General features: G+C 51.4%; 1 protein-coding gene across 1 annotated transcript; it reads right to left on the bottom strand.

The window, feature by feature from the left end:
- Positions 1 to 4431: 4431 nt before the first annotated feature.
- LOC140681799 (serine/threonine-protein kinase PAK 3-like) lies at positions 4432 to 8483 on the bottom strand. Its single transcript, XM_072922279.1, has 8 exons — positions 8422 to 8483; positions 8247 to 8295; positions 7655 to 7767; positions 7022 to 7139; positions 6273 to 6372; positions 5649 to 5845; positions 4910 to 5047; positions 4432 to 4521 (listed from the first exon to the last, which is right to left on the bottom strand). The coding sequence occupies exons 1-8, from the start codon at positions 8481 to 8483 to the stop codon at positions 4432 to 4434; spliced, it is 867 nt and encodes a 288-aa protein (XP_072778380.1).
- Between the last annotated feature and the right edge of the window lie 3991 nt (positions 8484 to 12474).

Genomic DNA, 12474 nt, shown 5'->3' with positions numbered 1-12474 from the left:
AGGAGAGTGCGGTGGGGAAAGGGGGCTAGGGAGAACTGGGGATAGTGCAATGGATTAGTCTTAGTATCCCGTCCATCTTGACCACTCTCTGCATCCTTCACAACATCCCAAATCAACAGAAATAATTTCACAAAACCTCCTTTCACTGAAGGATCACCCCTCTTGCTGCCCTCAGTCAAAACCAATCCAAAACTCTCCACTCTTGAAAGCAGCAAACAAGGAGAAGCACTACTTCAATTACATTTAGAGGATTCTCCTAGCTACAGAGACCAGGTCATGAATCTTTCAGCACTGTTTATTCCAAACATTTTACATCACAGCCATGGGTGTGATTTCAGCAGGGAAATGCCATGACCACAAATGCAAGGGGGATCCTTCTGTCTGGCTCCCTCTAGCAGAGAGGCCTTGGGACCAAAGCACCACCACCATTTCCCCCCCAGTCTTGTCCTTCCACAGTATTTTTTAGGCCACGGAGTTGAGATGGGTGGCACGGAAGTGACAGCTCTGACACACAACTGAAACCATCAGGGCCAGGATGGCAGGTGAGGCTGTTTTTCTGCTTCAGCAGAACAGTGCAGCCCAGATTGCTGACACTGATACTAAGTGAGTTCAGCCAAGCCAAAAGGGAGTCCAGCCAAGCCCAGTGGAGCCCAGCAGGGTGGTAGGAAGAGGCAGTGGAGCGGCAAATCCAATTCCCACGCGCACGCCCAGCGTGGCGGACTGATGGTAGCGGCAGTGCCAAACAGAGCTCTGCAGGGAGAGACACCCATCACCATTGCCCCTGCCACCACCAGTGCTGCAGAGAGGGAGCAGGAAACTACCACTGCAGGCCCACAGCTGCTCCAGGCAGCACCAGCAGCGCCCATCTACCATCAGAATCATTCTGTAAGCCCTCACCATCTTCTCCTTGTTCCGGGGGCCCCATGTGACACTTCACCTTTGTCGGTTACGTCATTACCTCTTTTGTACAATTTTATTTTTATTGTTATATAGTGCTGCTTTTGTTTTTTTCGTTGCTACATTACAACATTTCTAGCATATCTGGCCTCTCATAGATTGGTTTACATTTCTGGCCTCTCATAGATTGGTTTTTCCGTTGTCCCCCTCCATTGTCGTGGAGAAGGGGAGAGAGGAGAGGCAGTACAAGGACTATCTCAGGCTGAGGACATAGAAAGAAGGGAAGGTCTTAGAAAGAAAAAGAAACCCTCATGCTGCCTCTTTTGGAAGCAATAAAAGATCAGGTTTCTTAATATCCAGCCACAAGTCTTTGGAGTCTTGAGAGCCAAGAAGCACAGGAGCCCAGAAACCTTATTGTGAGAGGCTAGAGATTGCTGGCTCCAAACATTTCAGGTGCTTATGTGGGGAAAGGGGCAGATCAAGCCTCACTCTGGAGAGGTGATGCTCTGCTCTGCACACCCCACACTCCCAGGCCTGTATCCCAGCCCAGCAGTGGCCGCTGATCCCTGGCACAGCGGAGGCAATGCTCCACCCCTGTGTCTGGAGCCCCTAACCCAGCTCCTAAATGGCCACGTGAGTGGCAGCCCCATGTGGGGGAAGGCCCCAGGAAAGCCAAATGGATTTTAACTCAGGCTATGTGGCAACCACATGTCTTTGCCCTACCTCCTCTTGGAATTCTATTAGCTGAACACCATTGGAACCAGGAATGGCAGATGTGTTGGTTCTTTTCTATATATTTTCTCTCATTCTCTCTTCCTCTTTGTTCTTCCAATTTCATTCTCGCAGACTTTTCAGTAACTTAAAATCTAACAGGCTTGGAATTTTTTAAGTTGAATACGCTAAGTTAATGCTTGATGGAATGCTTTATGTTGATTGAATCCTGCTCTAAATGTTTTGCCAAAGTTCTCTGATTTTCAAAAGTTGCCTGGGAAGATTTTTGTGTTGTTCCGACCTCTTGAGAACATCTTGTCCATAATTCTCCTGCTTTTCTACATCAGAGTTCGTGAACAAGTTGAAGTCCTTTTAAAGTGTCTCACTGAGCAACGTTTTAGGGGCCTTACATTTGAACTGACGCAATGAGCAGGATATTCTTGAGGTGACATGGGCATTTGATCCAGCAGTAACTGCTCATGACATAATAAAGGAGAAACAGATTTTCAGTCAAGGCTGCTATCTTCTGGCAGAAAAGTAATAGACTCTCATGCAGAAAATGATGTGAACTGCTCTCTACTGACAGACCTGCTAAAAGCTTCTATAGAAAGCTTGTCCAGCCCTCAAGAGAGACGGAGACTGCTGAGAAAAACTAGCACTGTCCACATTTACTGGTGGAGAAAACATGAATTTTGGTAGAAGAAACTTTGAAAATCCCAGTACAGGACCATGCCTGGTATCCATATGCATGGAGGTTGGACTCAGAGAGCTCTGTGTTGCCAAGCAGCTAGAAAAGGAGCTGAATCAGTTGCCAATTGCCTTGGAGCCTGAAATAATAGCCAGCCTCAGGGCAGAGCAGGAATGGAATGCTGGGATGAAGCCAGCCCCAGAACCTGAGAAGCCAGTTAAACACGCTGGTCCAAAGCCAAAGAGCTGCAGAGCTGCAGCTGAGCAGTGCTGGGGAAGGCCTGGAACCAGCGTGTTCTAGAAAGTTCCAGAAACCATCTGGCCAATCAACGGCTGTTGATCTGCATGCCCACTCCCAGTCGGTCCCAGAGTCCTTTACTCTCTATGATAAGCTCACCAGAAGTTCTCTGGGTGTCATCCATTGTGGCTTTTCTTCTCCCGAGGCTTCCTGTTGCTCATTGATTGTCTGATGTGTGGCCACTTCATGGCCCATCCCCTCCAGGACAAGCTCCCACAACTCCCCACTTTTTGTTGTATTGAAAACGAAACGTATAACAATCATAGTAAAAATAATAACCTTGTCTGAACTAAAAACAACACAATACTTAATAGACTTTAACTAAACTTGAGAACTCACACAGGTGGGTTCATATTGCAAAGAATAACTAAACAAGAAGTAAATACAATTTTCATTTCTCCTCATTTCTAAGGGCCCGAGTCCCAGGCACCTCTCTGCCAATTCATTCCCCCTCACTTACCCATAAATCAAAAGAGAAGAGAAAATCAAAAGGACTGGCTATGGTACCTTCCCCCGGTGCCCTCCCCCAAACACACAAGCCAAAAGAAAAGGCTTTAGGGAGGACCAGCCTGTGAGGACCTTATCGTGTGGCCAGGCACGGGTCTCCTGTGGGGCACCAGAGTCGCTCCTCCGGCTGTCCGGAGGGTGACGACTCTCCTGCATAAATAATTAAAGAACTGGGGTGACTGGCTTCTGAGGGTGGCCTGTATCGGGAATCTCTGAAACATGAATTACAACAAAAATCGGGGACTGCTAATACAACAGGAAAGCGGGAGCAGGGTTGAGGGCTGTCACAAGGTGGGTTAGGGTAGAATCCGGGGAGGCATTGCCAGTGCCATCCTGGCATGGGCACGGAAAAGGAGGGCAGATGGCAGATGGCTGGTGGCTGGCCTGTGCTCTTGAGCAGGTTGCATCTCCAGTCCTGTCTTTCTCAGGGATAGTGGGTTCAGGGACACGCGGCAGTGAAAACGAAAACTGGGAAATAAAGTCTGCGAAATATTGTGCAACTAAAATTTAAACTGAAATGACCATCAAATATACCACCAATTGCCACCAAACATCGCACAGTAAATGATTTTCAATAATCACTATATGATCACTACATATCACTAATAATGTAACAATGTACATTGAAATGAAAAACCGGAGTCCATGGGAAACGTTAAAGGCTAAAATCTAGGGGACATGATAAGGGAAAGGTTAAAGTCTAGGGGACATTCTTTCAGGGCATAGCCCCAAGAAGTCCTCCAGCAGGCCCACAGGCCTCCACAGTGGCTCACGCAGATTCAAACTGCACAAGTCTTCACTCCCACATGTTGGCCTTAGTTCCCGTGGCAGAACTTGCCTTCCCACTGGACACTCACCTGTGCCCGAGCCTGTGGAGAAGCCCGGCTCCCTCCCCCTCTGCCCACAGCAGCACAGACACTCCCAACCTTTCCCAAGAGCTGCAACACAACCACAGCCACAGCAGCATGCCCTGCACTGCCACCACTCCTCTGCACCATTTTGTCCCACTCTGCTCCTCTAGTCACTGCTGCCAGCCTGTCTCTCCACTAGAGGTTTTGGCCTGGAGGCACCAAGGTCAGAAGACCTTTGCCCACTTCCAGACCATGCCACAAACCCCATATATGGCTTTTCCCACATTTAGGAAACACCTGACCATTCAGAAGCAAATTTAGAGCGTATGCACAGCGTGAGAACAAAGGGAGACTTCCAGCACAGTAAAGGTTTTATGTATAATCGTATTTATTTACACTATCAATCTAAACAAACTAGAAACTATGAGCTATCAGCTAGAAACTAGAAACTACAAAAAACACCAATGGCCTTCTGCAGGGCTAGAATCTCCTGTCGGCCATAAACTGCTGCGTTGCCATGATCAGAGGCGTCAGGCTGGAGGTCGGCTTGGCTGAGGTTACAAAAGGATGCTGCCCAAAGAGAAAAAGAAGAAATTAATATCTACTGACCTCACAGGCTGAAACTGGCTTTCTCTGGCAAGCAGAAAAATACACAAAGGAGGGCATTCTGTGCACCTCTGTCTCCACATCCAGGACCATGCTACATGAGCCAAACATGGCTCCCAATCCCACAAATCCATTAACCCAGATGGCTTCAGCTGAAGGAGATTTGGTCTAGGCGACCTGGAAAGGCTCCTTCCAACCCATGCCAGGCCAGGATTCTCCTCAGTTTTCCTTTGAAAATCCCCCAGACTGGAGATTCTCAGGAGCAGGGCCCATCTGCCGCCTTGGACTTGAGCAGACGAGGAGCCCCTGGCAGCGGGCGGCCGGCGCACCCGGCAGCCGCTTTGCCTTTTACCTGCAGAAGTTCCTGGGCAGACCAGCGCCTGTCCTCGTCCGTCTCCAGGCAGCAGCGCAGAAAGTCTCGCAGCCAAGCCGACTGTTGCCTGGGCTTCTGCAGCTTCGGGGTGCCCCCGGTGATTATCAGCTGCTGAACCTGGAGAAGAAGGAAATGCCACGCTCCACCTGTCTCCTCCACACCCCAAACTGCTCACACAGACCCCACTGGACAAGCTCCACTCCCCAGTGGCTCTTTACTCCCTGCCAGAGGGAGGGAGATACCTTTCCTACCCCTACTAAAAGAACCCAAAGCCAGAGGCAGCCGGAGCCAGTCCAACATGCAAAGGCTCTTGCCTTGATCCCTGATTTCATTGGCTGATGGAATTAGGAGCAACTCCATCAGCAGCAGCACACTTTGCTTCTCTCAGCACTGACACCAGCTCTACAGGCGAGGTGGAAGACAGACTTTAATCTAACTTTACTATTTCCAAGGATTCCACCCATAAAATGCAGCTCACTGCTCCCTTAGGTAAAGCTGCTCACTGCTCTCTTAGGCAAAGCTTCCATCAAGGAAAAGGCATAGTGATTTTCTTGTGCTATTCATGATGAAATGCCAAGGGGATAATCTGGGCAAGAAGCATAAGAGACTATGCAGCCTGGCACCTATCATTGTCAGGTGTTAGCAAGATTCCCAGGCAGCAGAATGGGAGTAGATTTAGTCAGAGTGACAGGAGCATCTGAGGGTAGTTGCAGCGTACCGTGCGGGAGGTGTTCATCAGGTAAGGAGGTGCTCCTTCCACCATCTCGATCCCCACAATTCCAAAGGACCAGATGTCCACTTTGGGGCCGTAGGGCTTCTTTGTGAAAATTTCTGGGGCCATCCAGTGAGTAGTCCCAACAGCTGATCTTCGTTTGCTCTGCTCAGCGGTGAGCTGAGCAGAAAGGCCAAAATCAGCTGAGGAGAAAAAACACTCACATCAAGCCAGCTTGAAAAAGCAGAGCAAAGAAAAGAATTCCCCACTGAATCAATGTCTAAGAAGGCAGTGTGGAATCCAGCTGTACCAGGGGCATGCTGCCATTCCTCGGGCCTGCAGCTGAGGAAATACGCAATTGGCCACTTTGCAAAAGCCCCCGACTTCAGGCAGTGGCTTTTAGTCCCCTGAAGCTATTAGACTGCTGCTGCCTTGCTGGGGAAGGGACACACACAAGCCAAAGGCACTGCTGACCCCTTCTGCCCAGCTACAGCTCCCTGCACCTTGTGGCTGTGCTCTGCGCTCGCAGCAGGGCAGCCTGCACTGCCACAGGCACCAGGGAAGCGGCAGCACCCAAAGGCAGCCCCACACCGCAGCCCGCCACGGCTGAGCCTGGCCAGCAACACCCACCCAACTTGACAGAGCCGTCCAAGCCCAGGAGAATGTTGTGGCTTTTGATGTCTCGGTGGATCACTTGCTTGCAGTGAAGGAAATCCAGGCCTTGCAGGCACTGAGAGAGGAAAAAGAAACACGAGCCTGAGTGGATTGCGTCCCACAAGCAGGGCAGTGGCACACCTGCAAGACTGACTTCCTGGGGGTTGGTGAGCCACGGCAGGCCAGGCTGCTGGCAAAGGCAGCAGAGCTGGCTGCTCCAACACGAGGACAGCAGAGCTTTTCTAAGGGCGTGGCTGTTTGCTTTTGAAAGGGAAAGGGCAATTGTTGCTCTGGCCAGTGCCCTGCAAACACAGACTCAAGGTGCACTGCTGCAGCGCCTGTACTCTCTGCAGCCAGACAACAGTGTCTGCTTTTGCAAGCACCACTTGGGGTGCAAGGCTCTCCTTTGAGGCTGAGCTCTGTGAGAGTCCTGTGAGGATCTCTTTGTCTTTGCCACTTGCTCAACATGGTGCCACCAGCCACTTTGCTCTTGTGGGGAAGGAATGCAGCACACACAGGCTCCCGGCAAGGCTTTAGAGAGGCAAACACAAACACACTAGAAGAAGGGCAGGCACATTGGCAGGCACTTCATCTGCTCTTGCTACTGCCAGGCATAAGAGAAAGGCAGAAAGGAAGCTTGGAAGGGGAAATCTCTCCTCTCCTTATCACCCATTTGGAAGGGCCGTCCCGACCAGGCCATGGGAAGCACAAGCGCCATCCCTTACCTGCCGAGAGACAGCTGCTATCTCTCCTTCTGCCATATGAGTCTCCCTGATGACATCGTATAAAGAACCTCCATCCATGTATTCCATCACCAGCCAGAGTTCCTCATCCACCAGGTAGCTGAAAGGAGGAAACAACAGCCTGGAGATGAAGGTGTGCACTTACATGACCTGATGGATTCTTGCTCCTGTGTCTCTCTCAGAGGAAGACAGGAGGAATAGTCATTCACAATGCTCTACAGGGCTTGAACTCTGTGCAGTCTAAAGGCTGCTTGGTATCCACACCAATGCAACAGGCCAAGGGAAATACAATCTACAGCGCTTTGTCAGCACTGGAGACCCGTGGGAAAAAATCAAATGCCAAAACAAATGAAACCATGTGGAGAGAGGACAGGAACTTTGAGGCTGTTGGCTCAGTAAGAAAGGGCCAAGGCCGGTCTTTGAAAGCACACTTCAAACTAGGTATGCCAGCAAAGATGAATGCAGCCCCAATGCAATCTCCTCCCAGGACGCTGTAGATCAGCCCAGAAGCAGGAATTAACAGCTCCATCCTCTGCCAGCCACCAGAGGAGTGGTTGAACTTCTGGCTTGCAGGATGTGAATGACCTTTCATGGCAGAACAGCAGAACCACTCACCTGTCTACAAAGGTCACAAGATTGGCATTCTTATTGCCACGCATGATCTGGATTTCATTCAGGCACACCTCGCTGTTGCTCTCTTCCAGGAGACTAATTTTCTTTATGGCCACCTAAAACAACATGGAAAACATGAACCAAAGTTGGTGGCACAGAACCACCAGGGGAACACGGAGACAGTGATGATGGGGTGACAGAGCTGGGCTGGGCCAAGCTGCCTTGTGGCTGGACATCAGACCGCTTGCTTGGGCACCTGCCAGGACAAAAAGCCAGATAGCCTTTGCCTTGGAAACCTGGCAGAAACATGGTCTATGCTGTCCACCTCAAAGCTCTAACAACACTCACCGTTCCCACAGACTTCCCCCATGGCTTTACTTTATCATCCCCATTTTCATTCACACTCCTCTTGCAAGCAGAAAGTCAATTTCTGCCAGAAAACATGGAGCAAAACTGCTGGACAACCTCTAGGGGGCTTGATCATTCCACTGGCATTCTCCCTTTCACAGCAACAAAGCAAACTCTTCCAGACATGACAGATCAAATGCTGTCCTAAAACAGTTCTGCAGAAGCTGTGGCGCTGCTTGACGCTTACCTCTTCTCCTGTGGCAGTCTCCACTGCCATGCACACCGTGCCAAAACCCCTAGAAACAAAACGGCCGCAGAGAAAGAAGAAGTCCTTTAGTCCCTGCAAGTGCAGGAATCCACAGTACAAGAGGAAAACAGTCCAGGGACAAACAGTAAATGGAAGGAACTGTGGCTGCACTCACCCTCTGCCAATTGTTTCCAGTTCTGTGTATTTAGCCTCAGGATCTCCCTCGCTCACCAGCATCTCTGTAAAAATCCCAAGGAAAGATGCTCCCTTCAAAAGAGATCCCAGCCTGCAGCAGATCAGAAAGGCAGCCCCACTCTCTGGGACACTGCGCCCTTTCAACTCACTCCCTCAGGAAACAACAACACCACCACACCACCACCACCTAAAAAACAACAGCAGCAGGACAAGCAGCCCTGCAGCACAGATGGCCTGTCCAAAACTAGAAGTCTAAACTAAAATCTAAGCACATCAAGAAACAGTCAGAGGAGACAGGGATCAGAAAAGTGTAAGCAAGAGAAGTGATTGTTGCCTACAGACATTAAGGGCAGCAGGACAAACACAACCTTTCTGTTCGGGCAATGAACACTCTGGGACATTCAACAAAAGACTTAATCCTTGCAAACATGCAAGGCATCTTGGGTTGTGGAATTCATCTTTATCAACAGCTGCCCTTTCCAGAACAGGAAGAATATTGCAAAGTGCCTCCAGCAAAGCTAAGATCTCCAGCTTGAAGCAGGACTTTGCCTAAACAAGACCCTTCTGCCGCTCAAGAGCAGCAGCTGATGTTCTACCCTACTGTGATGGGCCTTAGGAATGAGGTCCCTCAGATTTTAGGACAGGCTGAGCTCTGAAGATGACCTTGGCCGTGCCCCACAGGAGCTGGGCCCCACAGGAGCTCCTGGAGGCCTCCTCATTTGCTCGGTCACAGCCTCCTGCTCAGCCAGAAACAATCTCTGCTCTGCCTTTTGCCTAGAGGGAAGCTCAGGCAAGGCCAAACCAGGCCCAGCTGCCCTCCGAGGCAGGAGCAGCAGCCCAGAGATCCCTCCCCACCTCAGAGCACAGCAACAGCTCCTGTGGGGAGGCCTCAGGAGCTGGCACTCAGCTGAGGAGGAACAGGAGCTGGGACAGCTCTTGCTGACACACGCACACACACACCAGGCACTGCTGCGGCCCACAAGGGTCACAAAGGACGTACTCAGCATGGCCAGGCACTTGTCCTCTGTCCTCTCTCCCAGCAGCTCCCTGCTGCCAGAGGAACTAGTCGTGCTCCAGGTGCACGAGCTGCTCCTGCTTGAGTTTCCAGCTTGGGCACTGGAGGCTTCTTCAGCTGCAGCTCGTGCAGGTGCCACGACAGAGGAGCTGGAGCTCTGGGACAAGAAATTAATTTGGGTCACAAATGTGCCTGGCAGAGATGCCCCTCTGATCTCATTTCAAATGCAAGCCCTGAGGAAGATGCTGCTGGCCACATCCAGGGCTCTTCACCTCTCAGCTTTTGCAACCCACTTCTCCAGCTCAAGGCCCCGAACCCAAACCCTGCTTTTACATGAGGGACAAAATGTCACCAAAGACACTGCTAACCCAAACAGGCACTTACTGATGCTGGCTGCTCAGGCCGTGGGCTGACAGCAGGGGCAGGTTCATTGGCACCTTCCTCCTCTTCAGCCTCTTCCTCGGGTGCAGAGGCAGCCGGAGCAGGTGCTGGCGCTGCCCTTATGCTCTGTGCACAGACAGCAGCAGGAGGGTCAGGAAAGAACCTGTCATTCAGAGCCTCACGTCTCTTCAGCTACAGGCCCCACTGCATCTCAGCTGTTCCTTTAGCTGCTGACTTTGGCTGTTCTGTGCGGAGGGCCAGGTCCCTTCTGGGGACAGTGTCTCCTCATATCCTGCAAGGCTGTGAACTGCACCTTTGCACTGCTCTCTTCACTGGGGACAAGGAGCCTGCACAGCCCCTGGGCACAGAGGGCCTCACTTGTACCCCAGGAGCATCCAAAGACATCCTATTGCTACCCCTTGTCTCTTGCTGAGAAAAATTCCCAGCCCCTGTCAGAACAGTAGGGAAGTGATGCCTTAACGTCCAAGTTCCACACCCCTTCTCCCGGCCTCACAGGCTGTGGGAAGTGCTCTGGGAGAGCTGGAAAGATTCCAGTCCTCAGCATCTTCAGCCAGGTGGGACAGGTGCTGTCTGCTCAGAAACTTGCAGCTCTGCTTTGCTCCAGCCACAGGACTAGCCAGAGCTGCCACTTACTGATGCTGGATGCTCAGGCCCTGCAGTGGCAGCAGGTGCACTTTGGTGGGAATCTTCCTCCCATTTGGCCTCTTCTTCAGGAAGACATGCATCCAGAGGAGGCTCAGAGGTCTGTTTTGGGCTCTGCAGATAGACAGCAGTGTCAGGGACAGGGAACCTCTCTATTCAGCTCTGGAGCCAGATGCACTAAGGAGAAATCATCTGCAGAGAAATGGCATTCTAATTGTTCAAACTCAAGGAAAATGGGACAGTTAGATGGGACTGCACTCTCTTGTACAGGAGAAATTCCATCATGGCTTCAAGGACCAAGCAACCTCACTTTCAGCTGCTTAAAAGCTCTGAAAAGGAACTGGAGAAACAGCCTGGGATCCAACTCCTCCTGCAGATTCTGCTGCTGCTGCTGCTGCTGCTGCTGCGGCTGCTGCTGCTGCTGCTGCTGCTGCTGCAAAGAGCCTGGACTGTTCTTTCATCCATCCAACCAGGCTGGCACTGGACTGCACCAAGCCCAACTCACAGCTTGCTCCACAATTGTCAAATGCTACCAACGTCAAAGGTTCCTTTCCCACTCACCCAAGGAGCGGATTCTCTCCAGGCACGGGTGATGTGACCTGCAAGACAAAAGGGAAAAAGAAGCAGATGCTGTAAGGAAACTGCCTGTGCTGGGCAAGCCCACCAAATTGTCAGCAACCAAAGACAGAGCATTCTGCTTTCACTCCATCACTCCAGCAGCAACCCTTGTGTCACACAGCAAGGCAACAGCACAAACTACTGCCTCGTGTCTACCCTTTGTCCTCTTTGGCCTCTCAACCCATAGAAACTCGAGACTGAGAAAGTCCCAGTGGTTCTGCAACAGGCATTCCAGCTTCTGCCCCACCCCACCCAGCAGGAGATACAGCTCCTCTCTTCCCTGGACTTCAGGTTTCTGAAGGGATTGCATGCAGCAATTGCCATGAGCTTACTGAAAACCCTTCCCCAACAAAGCTTCACCCAAGTCCCCTTTAGCCATGGTGGCAGTTCTGTGGTGACACAGCGCAGGAACAGCTCCTGGGTTCAGGAGCATACAAGAACTGCTCTGAAATGTCCATCTCAGAGGCCTTTTCCAAGCTGATCCCGTGATTTCACCCCAGAAGGAATGGCTCTTTTAGCACTCAGGAAGTGTCAAGTTCCACAGGCACATGCTGGGATGAGGGAATGCAGACAAGAAGACTTGAACTGAGGGACTTTCCCTCAGTGCTGGAGAGCAGTGCACAGCTTTTCCAAGGACTCCTGCCAAGCTCTCCCAGTCCTCCTATCTTGGAAGTTGTCTGGCTTGAGCCAGCAAACGGAGGAGATTCCAGACCCCATGGGCACAGGCTATGGCACGGGAGGAGGGGAGCCCCTGCAGGCTACATTACAAATGCTGCCCAGGCCCCTCTGGCTAGAGACACCCCCTTCTTAGCTGCAGCTGCTGACAGCAGCTTTACCCAACTCAAGGCCTCTTGGTGGCATTTTGGTGTCCATATGCCACACTGCACAAAACCGTCCACTTACGTGCCAGCTGGGTGAAAAAGTACCCAGAATAGGCCACGGAGAAAGCCGTGCAAACTGCAGCACACACTCTCTCCATGGCCTGAGCAGCGCTGCCCAAGTCTGCACCAGACAACGCCTGCGGGGAAAAACCAAAAATCCTGCGAGTCCTGCTGGCAGAGACCTCGGCGATCAGCAGGTTCCGCCTGCAGTCAGCGTGCCACAGAGCTGCTCTGCTCACTGAGCCCTGCCGGGCCTGGGCACAGCAACTTTGCCTTGGCAACGCTGGGATGCGGCCCCTGACATCACAATAGCAGCCACCCTGGGCTGGTTTGTGAACTCTCAGAGTGCAGGGAACCAGATCTTCCCTACAGCTCAGGCCAAAAAAAGCCTGCAAAGCTCTCCTCTGCTACAAAGCAACACAAAAAGCCCTCCTAGTCCATAAGCTACTGCTCAAGGCATCTAAGAGTAACTCCA

The sequence above is a fragment of the Taeniopygia guttata genome, chromosome Z, assembly GCF_048771995.1.
Source record: "Taeniopygia guttata chromosome Z, bTaeGut7.mat, whole genome shotgun sequence".
Taxonomy (NCBI): domain Eukaryota; kingdom Metazoa; phylum Chordata; class Aves; order Passeriformes; family Estrildidae; genus Taeniopygia; species Taeniopygia guttata.
The sequence above is the reverse complement of the archived record's forward strand: the minus strand, read 5'-3'. Positions and strand labels throughout refer to the sequence as shown.